This window comes from Phyllostomus discolor, chromosome 5, assembly GCF_004126475.2.
Source record: "Phyllostomus discolor isolate MPI-MPIP mPhyDis1 chromosome 5, mPhyDis1.pri.v3, whole genome shotgun sequence".
Lineage (NCBI taxonomy): Eukaryota > Metazoa > Chordata > Mammalia > Chiroptera > Phyllostomidae > Phyllostomus > Phyllostomus discolor.
Window position 1 is genome coordinate 152,773,060 of NC_040907.2, and position 26,366 is coordinate 152,799,425.

Sequence of the window (26,366 nt, forward strand, 5' to 3'; positions counted from 1 at the left end):
AAATAAAAGGCAAAGCCAACAAACCCATAACACAAAATTCCTATCTTAAGCACGGTCGAATCTAATCACAGATCTCTTGGCTAAAACCACGTAGTGGTTACACAAGACCCCTTTCTTTTTCTTCATAGAAGTCCCCGGTTAAGAAATTCTTTGTTGTTGTTCTTCTTGACAGGCAGGCTATGAGACAGTGGACCATAGGGGAAAGAAGAGTCCAAACCCGTGGGCAGGTGCAGGTGAGAAGACAGCCAAGTGCCGGAGGCAGAGAAGGGGAGAAAGGAGGTGCCAGCAGTGGTAGGGCAGAAGGCCTAGGTGGAAGCGTCTGTAAGACACATTGTCTCAGAGCCCAGCCCGCCTTTGCCACAGCCCGTAGGCAGTTCCTTGCAAATGTTTTGATCGATGAGTTATTTCCCACACAGGGCTACAAGACGTCCTCCCACTGACTTTGTTCCATCCGCCATTAACCTCTCAAGAGAGCCTCCTACACTGGTTGTGTTGCCATCAGGGGACTCTTCGTGTCTTAGACAGTATTCGTGTGACTTCACACAACTTTCTTGTGAAAACTGTCTAACAGCTCCTCTCTAAAATTCATATATATTTGTATGTGCCTAAAAATGGCTAAATGATATATACCAAAGTATGAACAGTGCTTAGCAGTGACCTTTAACATTCTCTAAATTATTTAGATTTTTTTTAAAAACAAGGACTATGTATTAGTTAAAATTGTAATTAAAGATATTCCCAGGGTTTTGTAGGGAAGAGGTAGAATTGTTTTCTAGCGGAATAAGGGGATATTCTCTTTTGTATTTTTCCCTCATACTTGACCTTCAAGACTCTGATTCTGGCAAAGCCCTGATGCCTGCTAACTCCAACCCCTGCCTCCTTCAGGCTGACAGCCAATGATGTTAAAGCAAGCAAGCAAATGACAATGACTTGTGACCTCCTTACACTTGAATGATTGTCTCCTTGACCATTTTGTTCCCCACATATTGCCATGGTCCCAGATCACCCCTCCGCCATAAGCAAATGTCAATGCTTCATGTCACCGGTTTTACATGGCAGCCTCCTTTGCTCCTTGAAGGCCTTGTGTCTTATGTATTTCATAGCCTCTAATAATTGGCTTAGGGTCTGACACACAGTGGGACTTCATACATGTTTGAGTGAACAAACCTGGGAATACTCAGAATCCTGCACTTAGTTTGAACCTTTTGCTAATAAACTCTTACCATCTTATATGTCCTTTTCTTCCATGCTGTGAAATAATCTGATTGGATCAGATCAGACTCATTCTCAAAGCCAGTGGTTCTTAAAACATTTTGTCCTCAGGACCCCTTTGTACCTCCTACAAATAATAACCATAACAAACCCAATACATGTAAACATAAATAGCATTTTTAAAAAATGATTTTTATTTATTTAGAGAGAGAGGAAGGGAAGGAGAAAGAGAGAAAGGGAAATATCAATCTGTGGTTGCCTCTCACATTCCCCCAACTGGGGGCCTGGCCCGCAACCCTGGCATGCGCCCTGGCAGGGAATCAAACTGGTGACCCTTTGGCTTGCAGGCCCGTGTTCAATCCACTGGGCCACACTAGCCAGGGCAATATAAATAGTGCTTTTATGAAATACAGCTATAATTGAGCGCGGGCTGGGAACCAAAGTGTCCCAGGTTCGATTCCCAGCCAGGGTACATTCCTGGGTTGCAGGCCATAACTCCCAGCAACCGCACATTGATGTTTCTCGCTCTCTCTCTCTATCTATCCCCCTCCCTTCCCTCCCTAAAAATAAATAAATAAAATCTTAAAAAAAAAAAAAAGAAATACAGCTATATTTTCTAAAACAAAGCAAAACAAGTTAGTGAGAAAAGTGGCATTGTTTATATTTTTACAAGTCTCTTTAATGTCTGGCTTTAATAGAAGACAGCTAGATTTTCATATCTGCTTTAGCAATCTGTTGCGATATATTGTTTTGGTTGAAGTATATTAAAAAATAATGAACCCTGGCTGGTGTGGCTCCATGAATTCAGTGCCGGCCTATGAACCAAAGAGTCATGGGTTTGATTCCCAGTCAGGGCACATGCCTCGGTTGTAGGCCAGGTCCCCGGTTGGGGACACATGAGGGGCAACCACACATTGATGTTTCTCTCCCTCTCTTTCTCCCTCCCTTCCCCCTCCCTTCCATTCTCTGAAAATAAATAAATAAAATCTTACAAAAAAAAATAATGACCTGTCAAAATATGTAGTTGGGTAAGGGAGAGTCTCACAAACACCCTAAATCAGTATTAGGAGCTCCAGGGGCCCTTGGACCTTACCTTTGAGAACCATTGCCCTATGCCTTATTTCGGGGACTGGAAACTGCCCAGTTCTGAGGATCTACCTGAACTGAAAGCCCTCACTTTCTACTCCCACCACCCAATCTCATAAGAGATTGTTGTCAGTATTATCGTAATCCCTTCCTTACCTTTTATCACAGTTCATGGTGTTCAAAGAGCTTTTGCATACAATGTTTTCCAGTAGCCTGTCCAGTATGGTTTAATTGTTCCACCTTACCCATGAGTAGTTTCCTATAATCATGAAGTTCAGAGTGCACATGATTGGCTCAGAGTCATTCAGCTGGCCAGAGGCAGAGTCAGCACTCAGACTCACACCTTATGAATAGGAGGAGCTACGTGTCCTTTCCTTGGCCCCTTACACTGGCAGTGCCCCAGCCTGATCTCATCTACAAGAATCTAGACTATCTAAATTTTGTCACCTAATGAAGCCTGTTCTTCTGTACTTGAACAAAGCATAGTTCTTGGTAAAAACTTTTTCCCTGATACCAACACCTAGCACTTAAATGTACCACTGTAATTCTAGAGACCAGCGACAGCCCCACATGGGAGAAAACTAAACATCAGACTATCACTTAGCATTGGACATTCCAAGGCCCTGGGAATTCTGGGAAACCAGGAAATTGTGCTACAGAAAATATAGGACAAGTGGGCTCATGTGGCCTAAATCCCTATTATTTTTTCAAATTCATTCACCTTTATTCATGAAAATAATATTAAGTTCACACATGGTCTAAATAAAGCATGACAAATCCTATGTGACCATTTGTCAAAATATACATTACAAATATTCAATAAGTGTTCCTGTTTTGTGATATAGTGATCTAATAGCTATGTTTTCTTTGTTCCACAATGGAGGCTAGTGATTTTACAAACACAGATGTACAAGAATTTTATGTTCTTAGAAATGAGTTGCCTATACTTCCTCAGATATTTCTCATCACTCTTTTATTTCAACCACATCAAGTAATGTTCATCACTTTTACCTATGTCTACTATGAAGATACATCAGGAATTTAATAAACTGCCACCATATGTTTCTTAAAAAGTAAATGGTAAAAGTAGCCAAAATTCATAGTAGTTCACCATATTACACTAATGCAAAAAAAGAGAAGCCCTTCATGGTGACATACAACATTGTAAGTCAACCACAAACAACATCTCCATTTAGACTTTCTTTATAGATTGTGCATTGCAACCTCCTCCATTTTCCATGGAAAAGTAGATATGAGAGTCACTCACTTAATATACAAGAGCTCACAGGTATTTAAGAAAGCAAAAATCAACCCTATTATTTCAGACACATACTGGGAGTAAAAACATAGTAGCATCAACTGATGATCAAGTGGAGTCACATTACTATTTCCTTCTGAAAATATATAAAATATGTCAGTATTAAATAGAATATAGTCTAAGTAATTGTGTCTATGGTACCATCCATTAAATCCCTATTATTGAGGTGGAGCTGGCTCAGATCACTTCATACTGGTACCAAAAAGACTTTGTAACTCTCTGTGTTTAGATGGGCCACAGGTAACTGAGGATGCCAGGAAAGGCATGAAATCATCACCTTACGGCCATTCTTAATCTCTGGCAACCCCTTCTAGAGGCCTAGTTTTTCTGACCCTTGATAAATGTTATCTGGATGCTTTCAAATAGATCTGTCTTCCAGTGGGGTAAACTTTATATTTTAATATTTTTAAAATTTCTACCTTGATGTGGAATGACAACTGATACTTATTGAAAGCCCACTGTATGCCAGGCACTGTACTAAGTGCCATATTTGTTTTCCACCTATCTCACAAAGGCAGAGATTTTCCTCATTTGATAGATAAAGAAATAAAGGCTTCCAGAGATTTAAGTATCTTGACCCATCATCATGCTGAAGGCACATGGCTAACAACTAGTTGTACTATCAAATAAACCAAGCCATCTTATTCCAGGTTCCATGCTCTCTCCATCACCATTGTGCCTTCATTAATGTCATAGTTCTATGTGACTAATTATTTTCTAGCATCATTATGTAGCCATACCTCATAAGAAACAGGAGCTCACCTGCTGTTTCCTGAACTTCCAATATACTTCTGTTCTACTCCCTTGTCAAGTTCTCAGTTGAGAAAGACAACTTCTATGAAGGTTCCTCAAAAATTAAAAAGAGAACTAATATGATCTATCAATTCTACTGCTGGGTAGTTATTCAAAGAAAATAAAATCACTATCTTGATATCTCTACGCCTATGTTCACTGCAGCATTTTTTATAATAACTAAGACAAGGAAACCACCTATGTATCCATCCACACATGAATGGATAAAATATGCTGTATATAAATGCATTGGAATATTATTCAGCCATCAGAAAAGGAAATCTTGCCATTTTCAACAACATGGATGGATCCTGAGGGTGTTATGCTAGGTAAAGTAAGTCAGAGAAAGACAGATACTGTATGATTTCACTTACATGTGGAATCTAAACACACACAAAACCCCTAGATGCAGAGAACAGATTGATGGTTGTCAAAGGCTGAGGGTGAGGTGGGTGGGTGAAGCAGTGAAGATGGCCCAAAGGTACAAACTTCCAGCTATAAGATGAATAAGTCCTGGGGATGTAACATACAGCATGGTGACTACTGTTAACAATACTGAATTGTATATTTGAAAGTTGCTAAGAGAGTAAATTTTTCAAAAAGATTTTGTTTATTACTTTTTCAGAGAGATGGGAAAGGAAGGAGAAAGAGAAGGAAAGTAACATGGATGTGTGAGAGAAACATTGATCAACCTCTTGCAGGCCCCCAACTGGGGACCACCCTGCAGCCCAGGCATGTGCCCTGACCAGGAATTGAACTGGCAACCTTTCAGTCTGTAGGCCAGCTCTCAGTCCTCTGAGATACAGCAGCCAGGGCCAAGAGAATAAATCTTAAAAGTTCTCATGACAAAAATTTGTAATTATGCATGCTGATAGACATTAACTTATTATGGTAATAATTTTGCAATACCCACTTACGTTAAGTTATATTGTACACCTAAAACTAATACAGTATTATATGTCAATTATAGCTCAATAAAAAAAGAAAGATATTTTTCCCAATCTCTAAGCTTACTTCAACCTCTCCTGTTAATGCAAGATTCCACCAATCTATAGACAGAACCTTAAAATCCACTAAAAGAAAGCAGAGTAATCAGAATCAGGCATTTCCTCATAACCAGTGATGGATAAAGAGCATCCAATTAATATAAATTGGCATGTAGACACAAGTCACCAAAGGCCAAGGGTCTCTGCCTTCCTCCCCCAACTCCAAGATGACCAGACCCAGCTTTGTGCTGGCTCAGGGCCTCTCCTATACAGGGCCGGTCCCAGGTGCACCTTTGAGATAACAATACTGTCTCCTAAAACAAACAACTATTGTTTCCACACAAAGACCTTCAATGTTTCCTCCATCAACAAAAGGCTACAGCCATCCTGCCAAGAAGACAAAGGGCTGGAAGCTGTTTTATAAATATCATGATGGTGAGAGGGGAGGGATGGAGGCAGAAAGATCATCTCCAGCACTTTCTCTGCTTAGGAATAGGAGCAACTCCACCCTTCAGGGGCCATTCTGAATTACTGATCATTTCTCAGGTATTCATAGTGACCATAATAACAGCTTCCTAATCTGTGGAACAGAAATAATAATAATATCTATCCCTTACAGGACTGCTGTCAGGATCAAATCAGATAAAAGGTATGAAAGCTCTTCGTAAGGTTTAAAGGGTTGCACGACTGATATGGTTATTATGAGAAGACTGATGGCTCACCCACTCTGCCTGTGTTAAAAAAGATAGTGCTGTTTGAGCCAGATGAGACTCCAAATAGCCCTGGTGTCTACATCCACCCAGTTCCTGAATAAAGCATACGGGAAAGGAAATGTGGGCAGTATTGCTGACCACTATAGTTTTCAAGGGCCCATCCCTTGCACAGGTGTTCTTTTCAGCCCCAGGAATCCAGAACCTGAAAATGACCCTAGCAGTTGATCCTTCACCTAGGGTCTAAAGCTCCAATCTTCATCCCCCAACTGCTCCCTTGCCCATCTTAGAACATTTTTTGCAGCAGAAAGAAAGAAGGAACTCCCACCCTTCACAAGAGCATGGTTAGAACTGGAAACTATTATGCTAAGTGAAATAAGCCAGGTGGTGAAAGACAAATACCATATAATCTCACCTATAAGTGGAATCTAATAAACAAAACAAATGAGCAAAAAAACCCCAGAGACTTGGAAATAAGGAATAAACTGACAGTGACCAGAGGGGAGAGGGGAGGGGGATAACTGGGTAAAGAAGGGGAAGGGTCAAATCAAAGAATATGTACAAAGGACCCATGGTCAAGGACAATGGGATGGGGATTGTCTTTGGGAGTGAGGGTTGGATGGGGCAGGGGAGAGCAATGGCAGTAGAAGAAGTTGGGAAAACTGTAACTGAACAACAGCAATAAAAAAATCTTTTTTATGCGATTAAAAAAAGAATAAATACACATAATAAATTAAAACATGAGGGAAGTTTCTATCCTTGGTAGTGATCGGCACAAATAAATTAAAGCAAATTGTACCATTTTATGCTTATTTAACAATTAAAATTATAAATGAGAATATCCAATGTTGGTGAGGTTGTGACTAAATTGGTTTGGTCTTACAGTGCTAGCAGCATAATGAATTTGTGTGATCCCTTACGGAGGTAAAATGACAACACGTGGAAAGCACTGAAAAGATATTTCTATCTTTTGGCCTAATAATCTCTCTTCCTAGAAATTTTCAAGGAAATAATTCAACAAAAGTGGGGGGGGGGGAGTAGCAAGGATAAAGATATTAACCAATAATAGGCAAATATTGAAATAACAAGAGAAATGTTTTAGTTAATTGTGGTGTGACTGTAATCATTAAAATGAAAATATAAAAACTACTTCCAAACATGAAAAATGTTTGTGATATAATTGTAAGTGAAAGTGTAAAATATACAACTAGATGAAATATGTAAATATATGAATAAAGAGTGGTAATGGAAAAAATACACATAAAATATCTTTGGTGTTGTGGTGAATTATAGGTGGATTGTATTTCAAGATGTTCTTTAATGTTTATATCAGCTTTTAAATACAGCAATACAAAGACAGGAAAGTAATCAGCTAGTAGAATTCTATCAAGATTCTGCTTCTGGTAGGGTAGGGTAGGGAGTTGTCCATGTTAAGATGTTGATGGTTGTTGAAAATTAATGTGTAACAAACATATCTTGATGCAGAGAGGCTGTAGGAGACTTCAGCAGATCAAAGCCTCAGAATTTGAGTTAAGCCAACAGTCACTGAGTTGGATTTGTGCTTCTGCCATGTATTTGCTGTGTGGCCTTTGGCAAGCTATTTGACATATCTAAACCTTTCCTGATTTGGAAAATGCGAGTGACAACAGAACCAATTTCATAGAATCATCAGGAGTAATTGATGAGATAATGTAGGTAGTATAGTGCTAGGCACATTGAAAACTCATTCAACTAAAGCTTTGTTGTTTGTGCTCTTAATAATAGTGGTAGTTGTGGTGATGAACTGAGGTTTTCTGGAAGAAATGCCTTAACATAAAGGTCTAATGTCAGAAGTGGATACTGCTCAAATGGCATGACCTCTGTATGTGGAGCTAACTACAAACTTGGGAGGTATTTTTAAAATAGACTTTACCTTTTCAACAGTTTTGGTTCAAGGCAGAATTTAGTGGGAGTTGTAGAGATTTCCTATATACCCTTTGCCCCTACATAACACAGCCTCCTCCAATGTTCAAACTCCGCACCAGAGGGACACATTTGTTACAGTCCATGAACCTACATCATTATCACCTGGAGTCCATAGTTTTTAAATCGGGGTTCACTCTTAATGTTGAACATCTTATGGGTTTTGACAAAAGTTCAACCTGTATCCATCATCATAGTGTCACACAAGTAATTTCACTACCCTAAAAATCTTCTATGATCCATTTATGCATCTCTCCCTCCCTTGACCCATGGAAATGGCTATCTTCATAGTTTTGCCTTTTCCAGAATATCATATAGTTAGAATCATTCAGTATGTAGCCTTTTCACGTTGGCTTCTTTCTTGAAAGGTATTTTTTACAGCCAGTCTAGAAGCATTGTAAAAAACTTTGGCCAAAAACTATTATAAAACCTAAGGGGTTTTGTTTGTTTGTTTGTTTGTTTCTCTTGAGGAACCTATTTTCATCCCCTTTAGAGGCTATATCATCCTCTAGAATGCATAGTTTACTTGCAGATGGCCCAAGTTCAGGGAGGCTGACAAGGTGATAGGATGCCAGCGATGTGTGGTCAGGACCTTGGAGAGCGCCAAAGTAGCCCTACTGTGACCATGTCCAAGACTGGATGTTGTCTGATTTGCCTCAAAGAAGGAAAAGGCTTGCAGAGGCTGGGGCTAGGAAACTACTATTAGTTCTCTTGTACTAATGGAACCATCAGGATGTGAAAGCCTCCAATTTCTTTTGTATAAGAAATTTCTTGAGAGGGCTGGCACTTTGTGGACAGGGAATTCTCAATGTCAAAAGCAGTGAATGGCACATTTTCAGGTAATTTAGTGGTTTCAAGGTCTTTACTAAGAGCCCAACTCCATAGGAACTGGAGGTTTTCAGAGGTTTAGAGGTATTGGGTTAATTCTCCATCACCCTCCATTACTTGGGTTCATGACACTACATTTATAGTGTTATAAACATGATAGCTTTATAGTGTTTGTTGTGAGTTGAAAATAATAATAGGTATTATTTATCATGTGCTGGGTGCTGCACTAAGCATATAAGTGGGCCATTTTATTTAACTTTTACAACAATACTGTTAGGTGGGTATGATTATTATCCAAGCCTAAGCAAGGTTAGCAAATTTGCCCCAAATCACATAGCTGACAATTGGAAGCACCAGACCTTGAACCGACTAGGGCTTCAGAGAGTAACATGGAAGTAAATGGCTTGAGAAAGAAAGTTCTAAAAGGAGAAGGTAGGCAGGCCCCTGAACAGCCTGAAGAATCAGTATCTCCATATCCCTCAGTCCAAAATCTGGCACAGAGGATGGGGCTCTATGGGAAAAGTTTTCAATTAGCAATAATCGCGCCTCGGATAAACCTCATTGGCTATGATACTGTCACTGTGCAAAGCTTGGATGGGGATCTATGGATGAATGGAAATAGAGCTGCCTGGCAGTGAAATGGATTCCCCATGAATCAGTGAGATCCCCATGGATACTCTCCAGAACAGGGCTGGTTTGACACTTGGTAGAGCACTATAGGCAGGATCATAGCGATGGGAATTTTGCATCCTTAAACTTGATGACCTCTAAATCTCAAGGATTCTGTAATTATGAGACGAGTCTCTGACTCGGGCTTTGGGAAATCACAGACAATCTCACATTCAGCAGTGCATTGAGATCTCCAAAAGTGGAGAACATGGGTATATGGGACCTCCAGGCTTTCAGAACCCCATGCATCCACCCCTTCCAGCCCCTTACAGAGGAGTCAAAAGTGGTTCACTGGAACTCTGGGGGCCTAGAAACCTCCCAATTGTGCTCCAAAGGCTAATTTGGAGATATAGACCTTCGAATCATTTATAGAGAAGGCTCAGCCTGTGGGTTTCAGCTGCTGTCATGAGATCTGAAAAAGAAGAGGAACACTCCTAGCAGATGGTGGAAACAAAAAATGAATATGTCAACAAATACATTTCTGACAGTCGTTTGCTGAAAGGAATCAAATGGGCCCCATAAAGTGCATAGTGGGTTGACTGTTGTTCCCCACATGCACTGTCTCTTCTCAGTCCACGCTGATGGCCCATGGTAAACACTCAGAATTGTCCCCTCTGTCCCCATGCAGTGCGTCTCAACAGAGTTCAGTCAGATGCAAGTGCTTTCTGCTCAACTTTCCTACAGGGAAAACACAAATGTGGGTGGCTCACAAAGATAACAAAATTTTCCATCAAGACCAGTTATCAGACCTTCAGATTCCACTTTCAAAAGAATCATGCATCCTAACAACAGAGCCTTCTGTGGGGCATAAGTCCACCTAGTAAGGGAGCTACCTTAGTCATATGATCCAAGCTGCAGCTCTGAATCAATGCACACACGTACACACAATTCTATGAAACTAGCCAAACTGCACCTGTTGTGCAAGTTTTTGAAGAAGTAACTACCTGAGTAAAAAGCACCCTTATCTATATCTATAGGCCTTATAGAATCTGTTAGGTCCAGCTTTATTATTATCTACAGTTCTTTGTATCTTCTCATGGTTTACCATTCTATCTTTTCGCTGGCTTCTCCCAACTTGGAGACCAAGTCTTCTGAGTTTGTTGTCTGTAGCTAAAGCTTCACATTTTCCCTCAATGCCTGTGGCACGGCTGTCCCTCACAGGGGAGAACTTTACCTGCATTGACCATTACCACATCATTTGCATCTCTAACTCTTTTTTTTTTTTTCAGGGATATGAGCCCTAAGACCTGCTGAATCTTTTTCTTTCTGCCTCTGAAGAAATACATGAACAGACATAGTATAATTACTATGTGAAACCCACCAAAGTATATTTCTCCAAACAGAAAGGAGTGGTCATCCACTCTTTACAGAAGGGTAAAAACTTCCACCTGCCAATAGAAAACAGTGGCTGGGGAGTAGGTGTCAGGAGCCTGAATTTAAAAACTGGACTCCCCTTGTAACTCTGGACAAAGTGACTTCTACTAACACCTTTCTAATAGGCAATAAATAGAATATTATTACTGATATCAAGGTCCCAGGACACAGCCTGCTCATACAGATGTTGCCTGCAGAAGTATGTGCACAGATGTTGCACACGTAGAGGCTTCTGACGGACAGGTGTTACTGTACACAGAGACAGTTGTTACTCACAGAGGCAGATGTCCACCAGGAACACGATGTATACCAAAAGCTCCCGCAGGGTGGTTTTGATATAAAGTTCCCGGTTCTCAGCTGTGTTCTCAGTCAGGGTTGTTCCCCAAAGTCCTAAGAAGCATTGGAGAGTTGCCCAGGATCTCCAATAGCAGGGTCCCTCCCAGTTCTCCCCACCCATCAGTCCCTAGATTTTACTCTCTTTGACTCCAGCCCCATTCCTCACCCATCACCTTATCTCTTGGCTGAATCTAGCTACTCTAACCATGCCTCCCCTCCTCCATCAAAGGCATGGATGGAGGCATGGAAAGGAGGTTCTTGTTCCAGATGGGGCCGTCTAAAGCATCATCACATCCATATCTTTCCTCAAACTAGCTCCCACATACCCCTCTGGGCTCCCAAGTGATGACCTTGCCAGGCTTCCCCTCTGGGCAACACAGACTGGCTTCTGTGTTCCAGGGCCTGCAGCTCTACACAGGTGGTTCACACACCCCAAAGGGACACTGAGATGCCACCTCTTCTTCAGATCACATTCCCCCATCCCCACCAAAAAAAACAGCTTTTGGTGATTCCTTCTCCTGACTCCAGTATCCTAGGAGAGCCCTCCTCCCACTCCCCCCCCCCCCACAAGCTACCTCTGATGCCTCGAAAAATCTGGAGGCAGCAGCTGGACACCAGGGTCCTGTGTGCCTTCTCCTGGGGTCCATCTTCAGGCTTCTTGGGCTGGGGCTGGGGGCGCACCGCACTGGAGATGGTGCAGATCCTCAGCATCCCATGTGGGGAGGGAGGGCCACTGTAGGCAGGGTTGTCCCAGGCTTCTCTCCCCAGATTTTGCAGCTCCTGCCCCTCGGGACTTTCCACAGTGCTCATGGGGAATAAGGTGGGGGACCTGACACCTCAGGTACCCACTCTCACCTGGAGAAAGAGGGAGCAAAGGCCCAGCCCAGCCAAGCCAGCAGAGGGCAAAGGGAGTCTGAGAGCAGCTGGTCTTGCAAGGCCTCTGCTCCTGCCTTTTGTAGGGGACTCTGTGGCCGCTTGGGGGAGGGAACAGACGAGGAGGAGGAGGTGGGGATGATCATCAATCCTGCCAAGGGACTCTCTTTCTCTCCCTTCTGCTGTGGAGACAAGAAGAAAGGGGTGGGATGGCGCTGTGAGGCAGGGGTTTGAGCAGGGAGGAAGGGGAGAAGGGGGAAATGAGGACACTGTGGAGAGGTGGGGGCGGGGAAGGAAGGAGGGGTGAAAGAGGTGAGTGCTGCAGGGAGGAGAGAGCTGCTTGCAGACAGAGCCTGATGGAGGGATGCTCCTGAGTCAAGTGAGACTGAAGAGGTGATAAAAGAGCAATGGGAGGAGCTGGGAGGAGAGGAGGCTGGCAGACTCCATCGCCGGTCTGAGCTCATTTCCACTAAGAGCCCCTGAAAGGGCCGACATAGATTGGGGTGGGGAGGGAGGCCAGGGGGCCTGAAAAGTGCTGCCTCCCTACCAGGCTCAGCCAGTGGTGTCTGAGGCAGCTTTACTGTCTCACCTTGAGATGACCCTTGGTGGGGTGCAGAAGGAGACCTCCCCTCCCTCACTTCACCCCACTGCTGGGGGAAAGAATAGTGGCAGGAGGACCCCCTGTTTTAGATACCTAAGGGGCAGGGTCTCCAACTGCTGATGAGGGGGGAGAAGGTCTGCAGTTTCAGACCGTATCCTTTCTTCTGAGGTCATGATATAGAGTTCCTATTTCCCAGCTATGTTCATGGCTTGGATTGAGCTATACCAGTAGAAAAGTCCTCCTCATGGGTGTGGGGCTCAGCCTGGGGAAGAGGCTGAGCCCTGATGGGAAAGACAGATCAGAGAGCAAAGGGCAAGGACAGGGTGACTTGGGACTCCTTAAGGGGAGGGGATTTCTGGACCCAGCTCAGCTGACAACCTTGTCTTGTGGCTCTGCTTAGTACTGGACCTGGAAGCACAAGCATGAGAACAAAACAGAAATACGAGAGATATTAGGACTGATCTGCACTCTTTCTAGTCTCAGGCCTGTGAATTTAAACCCTGGCATAAGCCCTCAGGCACACGTCTGACTATGCCCAGCTCTGGCCTCTGATAACCTGTCCTGGTTCACGAACCGAACCGGTGTGGGCTGTGGCCCAGAATGGGGCTGGCCCCACAAGGGCAGGTGGTTACCTCTGTCTTAATGGCTGGAGTGGGGACTGCCCTTTCTCCAGTTCCTGGCTCCCCATCTGTGCACTGGCCTGGAGCCCTCCAGTTTCACACTCAGTATAATGTCAGCCCGGTGCAAGTCACCAGTCTTGAATGTCCCCATAAAGAGATCCTGATGCCAGACAACCCAGGGCTGGGCTCAGCTCCTTGGTGAATAAGTGCCCCCCAACATCTGAGACAGGGCTGAAAAAGCAGCGCTGTCCTCCCACTGGGTCTGCTGTCTGGGTCTCCTGCCACAGCCCAGACACTGTGAAGAGATCTAACGCTGTGCCTGGGGGGCAGCTAAGGCCTCTCTGTGGGCCTTCCAGGATGGAGGAGTTCCCATATCTCCACTTTACTGGCTAGTGAGACACATTCCATGGTGCTTGTTTTCTTTGAAAAGATAAAAAAAAAAAAGGAACTGTGCCAGTATTGACCACTTTGTGTAAAAAAAACTAATTTTTGTGCTTCTTACCCACAAGCTGTTCAACAATTGCAAAAGGACCCCTGGCCTGCAAAACTGAACATTGGGACAGGGGTAATGGACAGGGGAGGGAGCTAGCAGTGTAGTCCACAGAAGTGGGGAGAAGAACAGGAGATGGTTTCTGATATCTTTGGGGTATTTTGTATTCTGAGGGAGGTCTGTGATCAGGGGGGCTTTTGGTGAACTCATCCTGTGACAGGTTCATCACGTGACAGGTCCCGTACTCCTGAGAGCTGATGGCCAGAGCTGGACTGCTTTAATTTACGGTCACCCATCTGGACAATGTTGCTTTTCTCTGCTCAGTCTTGAGCACGCTCCGTGTGGGTAGATCAACCCACAATGCCCCTGGGAGCACAGGTCATATAACAAGGCTTGAGAAATATTCTCAAAAGGCACTCTTTATGTCTAGCACATTTAGTCTTACTCAAGAAGTCGTTAATGTTGTAATCAAGTGGGATCTCCTGATGATTTTGTGTCCGGCAGTTCTCCAGGTCAAGCTTCTCCTGGCGCTTGACTTTTTGTGTGTGACCAGACCCTGTTAAAGACGACAACTGATTTCAGAGGAATCCAATGGCTCAGGCTGCCTTTCACCAGTTCAGCAAACCCCAAGAGGCTTGAACTTGAAACCAGAACTCCGGGGTGTAACTCTTGGCTTAGCACTTTACTGACTGTATGTTTCTGGCCAAGGCCCTTTTGAGGCTTAGTTTACCCCTCTGCAAAGTGTTGATAATAAGGCCTTCCTGCTGACCTTAAGGACTGTTTTAGGATTAAAACAGTAGAACATGGAAGTGTTCTATAAACAGTGTACTATAAAGCACAAAACAAATTTCTCTTACCATAGCATCCATCCTTGTGCATTCCCCTCATGCAGAGCAGTTTAGGTTTGAGGTGTATACCTTCATCCAGGACTCCATTGTTGTTTTCCCAGAGGCACAAGAGTCCCAGGACCCTCTGCACCCACTCCTGTCCCACTTCAGCTGACATCAGAGGAATGGAAGGAGGGCATTTCAGCCAGAGAGTATTATGTAAGTCCTGGCAGGATAGCACCTCCAAGAAGAGTTTTATAACCACATAACCAGCCTTGTTGCCCATTAAAACAAAAAGACCTCTTAATCATGATGACTGTTATCCCACTTGGTGTCTTGATCACTTTGCTTCATCGGGATGCATTTTTTGGTCCTAGTGCTATCCTAGTTCATACACCAAGAAGAGAATTACCCGATTTTGGCCACCAGTGCATTCCCTTGTCACACAATGCCCGTCCCAGCCAGATTCTGTAGTGCTATTCAGATCTACCGGGTCCTGGCAAAGAATCCAGAGATATCGGAGTCTGTAGGATGAAAATCTGTGGTTCATCTCCCTGTAAATTCACCATGTAAGTTCCCCTGGGATAAGTCACCTCCCATATTCTAGCAGGGGTGTCCATCCTGCAGCCTGCAGGCCGCATACGGCCCAGGATGGCTATGAATGTCGCCCAACACAAAATCATAATTACTTAAAACCTTTTTTTTCTCATTGGTTTTTGTTAGTGTTTGTGTATATAATGTGTGGCCCAAGACGACTCTTCTTCTTCCAGTGTGGCCTAGAGATGCCAAAAGGTTGGACATCCCTAATAGAGGAAGGAATCTTGGAGTAATTTACAGTCCAGATTCTATGAGGAGAAGCAAGCTGCAAACCACTCTCTGTATTCCACCTGGGGACTCTCAACCTTTTTCACAGCAATAAACATAAAGAACAGGACACACTCTATAAGTAATAAAGGCTCACTTTGGCCATGATTCGCAAGGAAAGACAATGGAAATCATTTATCCAGAAGAAAGAACCCTACATATAAGAGCTTAACATTCACTAACATACTACCTGAGTCACCTGCATAGCAAACATTCTGAAATTTGAGCAGCTCATGTTTTCAGCAACAAACATGGTGGACCAAGCAAGTAGACCCGAGCTAAGCCTAAGAGAGTCCTCTGCTACCTGTCTTGTAACAGAAACCCCAGCACTGCACCAGGGGCCTGCACAAGCCCTTGCTTCTCAATGCACAGGAATGGAAAAGAAAGATCCACCAGAGAACTTGAGTAAATGAGGTCCTACTATAGTTGTTCCAACCCAGGACGCCAAGAAAATGGCCTCTTGTTCTATTTCATTGGGCACCTCAAAGAGAGACTGTAGGTAACCCACTCACCCCCAATCAAGATGACTCACTTGAGCCTTTTACTTCCTTCACCAATTTCACAAGTCCTGCTAGGATACTATTTGCACCTTCCATCTCTCCAAAGAGAACCTCTCTGAATGAGACCCTCAGCTTTCCTCCCATTTCTGGAAGACCCTCCTGGACATCTATGTCCATCTGTCTATGCCTTCTACAGAAGATTGAACAGATAGAGGGAACCAATCGAACCCTGGTGGTGGGAGACCAACAATGCCTCAACAAAAAATGAGGACGCTCATCTTCAGTGGCCCGGAAATGTGGGTCAGAGGCCATGACCGTGTTCCCTTGCTGAGTGTAGTCCAGGCTGGAGTAAGCACATGGTCCTGAAGTAATCCCTCAGCAAAGCTGCAGCCGTGGCAGTCAGAGTCTGTAGCCCCTGTTGAGTGTTAAGTCAGGCCACCTGCTGGAGGAGGTGGTGTGGGGAAGGAAAGAGCTCCAGGTGAGTTTGAGACACAGGGCTAGAAAGAAAGAGGGAGGAAAGGAGATGACAGGCAGGAAGAGAACCTGAGAAAATGAGATTCTTTCCCTCAGAGCCACTCGCCAAATTTTGCATGAGGCGTGGTTGACTGAATGACCCTGTGAAGGGGGGAGACTGGAGCACCAGGGCAGAACCCTATGGCATTCACCCTTCCAGCACCACGTCAGGGTCTCAGGACAATGGCCCGAGACACCTCCTTGGCCCAGCCTCTGAGGGCCTCATTATGGGGGACACATATTTTTCTATCCTGAGTCTTCATTCCATTGATATTTATTGTAGGCCAACTATATGGTTGGGACTATGCTTACCTCTAGGGGTGAAATGGCAAATAAAACCATCATAAATTTGCATTCTGCTAAAGAAGATTGGCACTAAATATATACGGACATAATTTATAATCATAAGAAGTTCCTCAAGGGAGAAGAACAGGGTGTACAAGGATGTGAGGCAGGAAAACCTGAATTTCAGGGGCTAATGAGGAATGAAATAATCACTTCTACCTCTCTTCCCCCTTCTTGTCCTTGCAGTGAACAAGTTTTTCTGAGATTCAAAAATGTCTGACTGCTGATATGCACAAGGAAACAGATCAAATTAAAAGACCAAACCAGGAGAAAGTTACAACACTGAAAAACATGTTAAGACTTAAGTAATGGTCCCTGGAATGTGAGTTGAACTAAGCTTGAACTCTTTCTTGCATTAGATTCTTTTTTTTTCCAAAAAATTATTCATTTATTTTTTAAAAAGAGGAAAAGGGAGGAAGAAAGAGGAGGGAGAGAAACATCAGTGGGCTGCCTCCCTGACCCAAGGGGACCAAACAAACCCACAACCCAGACATGTGTCCCAGCCAGGAATCGAACTGGCAATCTTTCACTTTGCGAGACAAAGCCCAACCATCCGAGCCACACTGGCAAGGGCAGCATTAGATTCTTTTTTTTTTTAAGATTTTATTTTATTTATTTATTTATTTATTTTAGAGAGGGAAGGGAGGGATAAAGAGAGAGAGAAACATCAATGTTCGGTTGCTGGGGGCCATGGCCTGCAACCCAGGCATGTGCCCTGACTGGGAATCGAACCTGCAATGCTTTGGTTTGCAGCCCGTGCTCAATCCACTGAGCTACGCCAGCCAGGGCAGATTCTTTTTTAAGAAGTGGAATCCAACCACATTTTTACTCCTGAAATTAGTTACCTCTTCAATGCCTGGAAAAGAGAGAGAAATTAGTAAGAGAGCTGGCGTAGCAAGTGAGAAGCCACATTGATTAAAAATTTCCTGGGGTGATGGCTTTTCACATGTACTTATCTCCAAACTCAAGTTTCACACGTTAAATATATACAACCTTTTGTATGTCAATCATACTGCCATAAAGGTCAACCATACTTCAGAAAAAAAATTTAATTTCACGAACAGAAATTCACATCAAAGAGCTTTCTTTTTAAAATTCCATCAGCCTTTTAATCCTAAATCTAGAAATTTATCCGGATATGTCTATCAGCATAATTGATAACAGTGTATTAAAAAGCTAAATGAGAAGGAGCTCGAGTATGCAACAATGAAAAATAAGTAAATTAGGATACATTCACATGATGGGTTAGTGTGCAGAGATTAACATTTTAAAATAATATTTAATGTCATGAGAAAATGCTCCCCAAATGTTATGTGAAAAATTCTGGCATATACATCTACAGAATCCAAATTTTATGTGTATATTACATGTAGAAGCACAAAAGAAGAGACTGGCATTAAAGATTATAAAACTCAGTAGTAGTATCTCTGGGTGGTGTGATTACAGATGCTTTTTATTTTGTTAGTATTTTTTTATGGTTATGAGTACTTTTATGTTCAGAAAAATAATTATTTTTTAAAAGCCAGTAGTCAGGGTCAAGTCTCATAAAGACTTGAGGTTCAGTTTCATCTCAGACTCAGAGAACCCTTGTGGCTAGTTACTCCCACCACACTGGATCCCCATGTCAGCAAGAGATCAGCATGGTTCATTTTTTGACCTGGAAGCCATTTACGCAAAGGATTTACCTATCACCTGCTTGCTCCAAGACGTTGCATTAGTTGCCACTTCCTTGACGATTACATGTGGGGAAGAATATGGATGAAATGTGAAAACATGAAAACAGGAGAAGTACAGCATCTAACAGAGGTTCAGAGGAAGGAAGATGAGTGGGTTTGGAAGAGGGACAGTCACAAAAGGAATTTTGAAGGGAATGGCATTGATTGAGATGGACTTTGAAGGATGGATAATATTGTAGAGACAGAAATAATGGATAGCTGCCATTTATTAACCACCCCCACACCAAACACTGCATTATCTCATCTAATTCTCACACCATCCTATGGAGTAGATTTTTATTATTTCCATCTACAAGTGAAGAAACTGAGAATCAGGGAGTTAACTTAGGGTGAAGTCAGACTTCCAAAATAGATCTGTCTGACTATAGGGACAATGAGTTCCTCTGTGTCACCTACAAAGACAGTAGCATGCAGGTAGGCAGGCAGGTGGGAACACTGTGTGCTCTTTTGGGTGGATACTCCCACTGTAGCTAGAGAATAGGTAAGCCTGGAAACAGGGTCAGAAGCAAATGTGAAAGGCCTCAAATGCCAGACATTTAATTCATTAGGCAACAGAAAGACAAAGAAGTCTTCTGAAGAAAATAAAATCAAAGCAATATTTTATGAAAAACTGTCTGACAATAGAATGGGCTGGTTTGGGAGGAAATTGGAAGCAAGGAAATCAGTTAGCTGGTTGTTGTGCTGGTTTACGAACAGAAAATGACCATCTGAATTACGGTGGGGAAATAAGAATAGAAATGAATGGGAAGTCATATGAGACACCTCATAGGCAAAACCTGCTGGGATGAGCACCTGATTGGACATGTGGTGCAAGGGAGAGAAAGCCAAGGTAGATCTAAGGCCTCAGCCCTGGACCACTGGAAGGACAGTGATACTAGAAAAAGGAGGTAAGGGAAAAGGATCAGGTTTCAGAAGAAAGCTGGTACGTTCAGCTTTAGGCATCTTTGAGTCTCAAGTGTTAATGGGACTGACTCAGATGACGAGCTAGAGCTTGAGAGAGTAATAAAGACTGGGGAGGGTAAGGTGGGGATTGTGTAGCCGGAAGTATTTGTTGGGGCCACAGGAACAGTCGAGATGGCCAAAGGATTGAATAAAGACAGAAAAGAAGGAGTTGGGGGAAGGAAGAGGAGCTAGAAAGGGAGAGAAAGTGTCATAGTAAGAGGAGGAGCAAAGATTTTCAAGACACAAAATCGGAGAAGTGGTTTAAGAAGGGGATGGTAACTGTCAGTATCAATTGGCGGTAAAAGGTCAAGGGATCTGATAAAAGCCTTTGGATGTTTAGACTAGACTCTCTCAGGTGACCTTGGAAAGTGAGAAGGCCTGATTTGGACAAGTGGGGGTGTAGAAGTTAAAGGGTGGGGGTGAGGCAATGAAAGAAGCGCCTCCATTTAACTGCATAAGTAATTAATTATTTAATGAATACCTACTAGGTGATCTTCTTGACTATCTGTTTGGGGGTGTCCCAAGAAACTGAAACCAGCCTTTCTCATCTTCATGTTCTAAAAGCTTCCATTCATTCCAACTCCTCTTTTGGTGCTGATTTTTAAGAACAGTTTTATTACCATATAATTCACATACCATACAATTCACCCATTTACAATTGGTACAATTCAATGGTTTTTAGTATATTCACAGATATGTGCAATCGTGGTGCTGAATTTAAAGGAGGAACACTTTGGATGTAAATTCTGGAATAAATTCCTATAATTTAGGCTGTAAATGAGGGAGAATGAGTACCCTAAACACCAGAACAAATCCTCCACTCTCGCCCTCCTGAGCAGAATTACAAAATGGAATTTTGTTCATTTGTTCACCGCTGCTCAGGAGGGCGAGAGTGGAGGGGAGCCGCAAGGGTGCTTTGCCTACAATACCCACCAGGTGGCAGCAGGACTCTTATCCTGTTTGTCAGTAAAAAAGCAGATGAACCTGTTTGGGGGTCTGTGTACCCATAGGGCCTTCAATTTAGGGACCATTTCTATTCCCAGCTCCTTCCTCTTACTTATTCTTTTCTTCTGTATAACTCTACAGGTTCATGTCTGGCCCTGCTAACAGGTCTTAAGCTGTGGGTATTTATCATTCTGGAGACCTACCTAAGTTGCCTTTCTATGTTAATTAATATGGACTTCCTCTGAGAAGCAGACACCAAGACTGAATAATGGTGCAAGGGTTTTAGTGGGAGACACACCTGTACCAGAAAACAGGAAGGGAGCCAATTAGGACAGAGAGAACAGTCAGACCATGGTGCCAGTCTGGTGAAAGAAGAGAAGGTGGGAAGGTCGGGTGGATTTCTGCAATGTAGGTAGCCTAAGAAAGTTTTGCCATGACCTTCAGTGAACCAAAACAAACCATCGGGGAAATTTTGTGTCTCCCAGAAAGGGCCTACCTTAGTATCCCTGCTAAGCTCCATTATTGCTTGGGCTGCTCCTAGGGCGTGGAATTTCCCAGGCTGCTCACCTGGAAGTGTGGCGTGGGTGAACGCTGTTGGTCGACTATCCCACTGGTGGGTAGAGAACTATGAGACCCAGTCCTGCGGCCTCCACACCTTCTAGTGGAGAAGGGAAAGCCTCAGCCCTCAGGAATCTCTACCAAGTGCCATCTGCACTCCCCACCACCAAGGGGGACAATTTAAATGCCACCTCTCACCTCCTGTGCTGATTTCACTCTCCTCTCCCACTCCTCCCCGAGTGACCAAAGAACAGGCTTCCTCTCATCCCGTGTATCTGACTGTTCCTGTTCCCCTGGATGAGCCAAGGTACACACACCTTCCCAAGCAAGCCCTACTTTTCCATAACTCTGCCTTGGGTTCCTTCTTGCTTATAGGCCCTGCAATGTGAAGGACATAATGGGACTGGCAGGGTGTTGGCTTTAGCCCTGACCCACAGGTCCAGGTGCCAACCTGCCCTGACAGGAAGCTGGCCAGCACCAGGCCCCATCCCTTTCCCGGAGTCCCACTATCTCAGATGACCCTCCTTTGGTGCCAAGTGATGGCCTCAGCCAAAGCCAAGTACATGGTAGGGCAGCCATAGCTTTGCCTGGTGGTCCAAAGGAGTAGATCTTGAGGGCCAGGAAGAAGCTGGCATTTGGGGAAAACAGAGCTTTGGTAAGGAGGGTGTTAGCGGAGAAGACTGCTGGGTGCCCCGTGTGTCAGGGACTGACTGGGTCAATCAATAGCCCCCATGAGTCTCCCCGGTGTTCCAGGGGCTGAGGGCTCTGCTGCCTCTCCTCTTTCCATGTGGCCGGTTCTCAGCTGAGAGAGAGGCTTGGGAGGGATAGGATGAAGAGTTGGCTCTCTGGGCTGTGGCTTGAAGGGACGACATGGGGAAACCAAGGATTCTGCAAGAGCATGTGTGGGACAAATTAACATTGCAAACCCGGAGTCCCCTGGGGAAATAGAAATAAATTTCCTTTAAAAGGGAACCTAGCCAACCACTGGTGTGGGAACAGAGGACAAATTAGCCGGAAACCTACCATGATGACATTACTTTATAGTTTACGTGTCATGTTTTACATCTTGTTTGAAGCTAAGAACATATAAGGGATTTTCCCCTTCTTCTCTTGGGCACGGAGAGATGAAGAAAGGTGGGTGTAGGTGGGGAGTGGAGTAGAAGGAAGATACCCCGAGGTGACCCAAAGGGCCTTCCAGACTGGAATTGCCCGTGGGCCAGGACCTTAGATTCCAGGGTTTATTATGGAAGCTGGATGGGGCCGTGGGGGCAGGGGTGGACAGCGGGAGGATGAGGAGGATCAGGACCCAGCAACTCTCCTTCTCACTGTCTGGCTAGCGTGTTTGTTTCTGTGCTTGGACAGAACAACTCGCTGGACAAAATCTCTGAAGAGGCTTTGCCAGGCATAGGACAGATGTGGACGATAGAGCCCCAACATAGCGTCTCCCTCCCCCCAGCCCCAGGCTGGCACAACTTTTCTGAGCCTCGTAAAAAGGGGTGAATATGTGGGTAAATATTAATATTGTCAAAGCACGTAAGTAGACATTTAAAAAATGCCAGCCCTGGCTGGTGGCTCAGTCGGTCAGAATGTTGTCCTGTACACTAAAAGATTGTGAGTTCGATCCCCAGTTAGGGCACATACATAAGTTTTGGGTTCAATCTCCGGTCGGGGTGTGGGGTGCATATGGGTGGCAACCGATCAATGTTTCTCTCTCACATAGATGTTTCTCTCTCTCTCTCTTCCTCTCTCTCTAAAAACTCTCTCTAAAATCAATAAGAACATATCTTCAGTGAGAATTAAAAAAAAAAAAAAGCCAAGTGAAAACCAGCCAATGAGTTTGCTTACATGAATGTGTTTCTGCAGGAATTTGGAGAAAGCTGGCACTAGTGAAGCCATGTTTCCAGCCTTAAAGACACTGAAGTCATTTAGCTCTCTGAAGATTGCTAAAAGAAAAACAATGCTAAACAAGCATATTTCAGGCCCATTTTCTCTTCCCCTAACTCTAAGGGCCCCTCAATAAGCAAGGGCCCCTCACTCTTCCGTACCCCCGCACCCCACTTAATATGGTATGTTTACCCTCTGCAGTTATCAGATACTATTCTGCTGGCTTGGCCATTGTGCTTTGTCCTGTTTCTTTCAGAGATCTGTGCGCTCCCCAGGGGTGGGCCCAGAACTCTGGCTCCGCTCTCCCTCCCACAGGGTTGGGAGGGAATGAACTGACTTTCCCCTGGGCATGTGGAGGGCTCAGTCAACACTCAATCCCCAGGAGGACACGTTGGCTCCGAGGGTAGAATGGAAGAGCAGCAGACACTTGGCCAGGAAAGGCTAGAGGAGTTGGGGAAGGGGCAGGGGGAAGGTTGGGACACAGAAGGAAGCTTGGCTCTGAACACAGCCAACTGCCCTCTGGACCTTGCAACCCTGCTGAGCCCCGATCAGCTGCTGTACTAGTGCAAAGCAGGGTGACATCAGCTGGGGAAGAGGTTGCTGTCGGGCAAAGGGAAGGCCAAGAGAGCGTGGGCTGACTGTACTCACCCAATGCAGGAGGCTAGGTGGCTGGGGAAGAGGTTACTGTCGGGCAAAGAGAAAGCCAGGAGAGAGTGGGCTGACTGTACTCACCCAATGCAGGAGGCTAGGTGGCTGGGGAAGAGGTTGCTGTCGGGCAAAGGGAAAGCCAGGAGAGAGTGGGCTGACTGTACTCACCCAATGCAGGAGGCTAGATGGCTGGGGAAAGGTTGCCTTGGGTGGAGGGGGAGAACTATGGCTAGGACCTGCTTGTGGGGAGGGAAAGAGGGGAGGAAAGGGACAGAGCAAGGAGGTGAAGGGCTAGGGATTGGCTAAGGTCACATATGGGAGAGAGGGGTGCCCTGGTGTGAACTTCTGAAAGACAGTTGTGACCCCCCTCAGGACACTTTTAGCAACTACAGAAAGCAGCAAAGGGGTGCTGTCTGGCCATAAGGCAGCTGGGGCATCCTTTTCCTCTCCCCACTTTGGCTCAGTCAGGGCAAGAAGACTTTCCTTTCAGCTCATTTGTCTCTTGGAGGCCCTGGGCCTGTATCTGCTTGTCCTCTCTGCATGTCCATCCTGGGTTGAATGCTCTGGGGTGTGGCTGGCTTCCCAGGCTGGGGAAAGCTTCCCTATGGGACGTCAAGCCACCACAGAAATCGCCAGCTTGGCCCTGGCCCCAAGACTTCTGTCTCTGCCTGCACAGTCTGTTCCTGCCCCAAGATATGAACTGCTCCCGGTCACGGGCACTACTCAACTTGCAGGCATACACCCAGGTCGAAGATAGAGGTGGTAATAACCTGGTAGAAGCCCCTCCCCAGTACATGTACCAGCACATGCAAGTGCACACACATGCTTGTTTTGCATTTGACAGGGATGACCTGGGGGAGCGGCATGGGAGAGAGGTAGGTCATAGCTCTCTGGACAGCGTGGTAACACAGGGAGTTGGCTGGACAAATGCACTGGTCTCTTCTCAACCAGGGTCACTCAGCAGAAGACCTGTCACACCATCTCTCTGGCCTGGGGCCCAGGAAGAGCCATATTTGAGGGTTCTAGTCAGGGACGTATCAATTTAGAGTCTCTTTCCTTCTTCTGGGCCTCTAAACTTGTCAGCTGCCCTATTCCACATCTACATCCCAACAGCACCTTCAGATTTAGCACTGTCATCTCCTCCAGGAAGTCTTCCCTGATTCGCCCAAGGTGGTATTCTCCACTGTGCTGAACTACCAAAGTTCAGGACCTCCTTAGCTCTTACCACTGTGCCTGGGTCCATGTGGTGCTACCTCAACGTTTGCTGAGTGAGTGAACCAATATATTCGTGGAGATGTGGGGGCCCCATCCTCTGTTTCACTCAAACTTCCCCAGAAGCCAGTCATGCCCAGATAGAATCCAGAAGGGCAGGCTAGCCCAGTTCTGTCTCCTCTGGGCAAGAGGAGGGGAAGTCAATGATTCTAGCTTGGACCATGAGCCACGGAAGCGGCCACAGCCAGGGAGAATCTGCTCCTTTCTCTTGGCACAGAGAAATAGCAGGACAAACACTGGCCCAGACCTAGGGGCTGGTTTCCACCCCTTGTTCACATTGCCCTCATCCCACAGGAAAGCCTGAGGTAGGTTCTGACAGCCCGTGAAGCTCTATCCTGTTGCCTTTACACCATGGCACCGACAGTGTGGAGGGACAGCTGCGTGGGGCTGCTTGGATCACAACTTGTCTTGGTGTGCTTGTTTATCTCAAGGTGGCACTTTAATCTCAGGACGTGGAGGGACTGAAGTGACAGTGGCTTGGAGAAGATTTCATCCAGTACCTGTCAGTTATGGGGGAGGAGATGGGCCTACTTCTGTTACTCATGGGGTAGGGCCTTAGTTCAAGGGCACGTATTATCTTTACTTAACATACACGCAAAGTTTGGCTTAGATCTGTGTGACTAAGTGGAAGAGAATGAGAGAAGAGTAGGTAACGAAGGACAGAGCTTGGAGCACAGCTGGGGCAGCAGGCAGTCCGGAGGTCCCTGAGCACCTTTGGGGCTCACAGCAGGTCCTTCTGTAAGCCTTACCCCCCCAGGCTCAGACCCTTAGGGTTGTTGCCGGCCTCTCCTTGCAGGGCGCCCAGAGGGCAAAAGGAGGGGCATGTTTAGGGGACTGGCCAGGTAGCACGAAGACCTGGAAACATTCTACCCCTCTTTTGACAGCTGGCTGGGGACAATCACAGACCTTCAAGATAGGTGTTCCACAAAGACCTTCATGCCGTAGTCCCAGGCATGTGTGCTCAAGTTCCCTCTTCCCAGATGTGTCAAACAAAGAGAAAAAGGAAGCCAGAACTCTGCCCCCACATGGGCCTGTATGTCACAAGTAGGCATTCACGAAAATCCCATGAGTTCCTGGGATGAAGGTCACTTATGTGGAAAGCCCATCACAGGTCTGCTCCTCCTTTCCCCGACCCCCCTGGAGACCAGAGCTACCTGGATGGACTCCCCGCTGTGGGGGGGAGGGTGCATGGTGACTGAAGTCGGCTCACCCCCGTTTCTCTGAAGAGAAGCTGAGAGACAGAGCATTGAAAGAGCAAGTCAGAGACTGCACTTGGAAGAGAAAGAAACAGGCTCCGGAATCTTGTTCTTTTCCATCGTCTCAAGTGTCAGCTTATTTCGTGAGCGCGGTCGGCTACTGTGTCACCCCTTGCTACTGTGACATAGGGGAAGAAACTGAAACCCACAAAGGGTATGACTTTTGTTGGCCACAAAACAATGCAACATCAGTATCATAATGCCTAGGTTCTGGGGGCT

At 45.1% G+C, this 26,366-nt stretch overlaps 1 protein-coding gene and 2 non-coding genes across 7 annotated transcripts in view; 1 reads left to right on the forward strand and 2 right to left on the reverse strand.

The window, feature by feature from the left end:
* PKD2L1 (polycystin 2 like 1, transient receptor potential cation channel) overlaps positions 1-23,945 on the reverse strand; it is a 41,107-nt gene extending 17,162 nt beyond the window's left edge. Inside the window, exons 1-6 of one of the 5 annotated variants that reach the window (XM_036027150.1) lie at positions 23,788-23,945; positions 20,733-20,827; positions 14,775-14,855; positions 12,129-14,413; positions 11,849-11,976; positions 11,214-11,327 (exon numbers count right to left, since the gene is read on the reverse strand). In XM_036027150.1, the coding sequence (XP_035883043.1) occupies positions 11,214-11,327; positions 11,849-11,976; positions 12,129-12,610 (724 nt within the window). In that variant the 5' untranslated portion in view covers positions 12,611-14,413; positions 14,775-14,855; positions 20,733-20,827; positions 23,788-23,945. Of the gene's footprint in view, positions 1-11,213; positions 11,374-11,848; positions 14,414-14,774; positions 14,856-15,519; positions 17,326-20,732; positions 20,828-21,285; positions 22,054-23,787 lie in introns of those variants that run through there. The other 4 variants (XM_036027147.1, XM_036027148.1, XM_036027149.1 and 1 more) reach the window with 4 other exon arrangements.
* On the reverse strand, positions 9,348-9,485 carry LOC114498176. The gene has a single exon (XR_003684629.1). It is a non-coding gene; the product is annotated as a U4 spliceosomal RNA (small nuclear RNA).
* Positions 22,909-23,038, forward strand: LOC114498331. The gene has a single exon (XR_003684759.1). It is a non-coding gene; the product is annotated as a small nucleolar RNA SNORA33 (small nucleolar RNA).
* Positions 23,946-26,366: the final 2,421 nt, after the last annotated feature.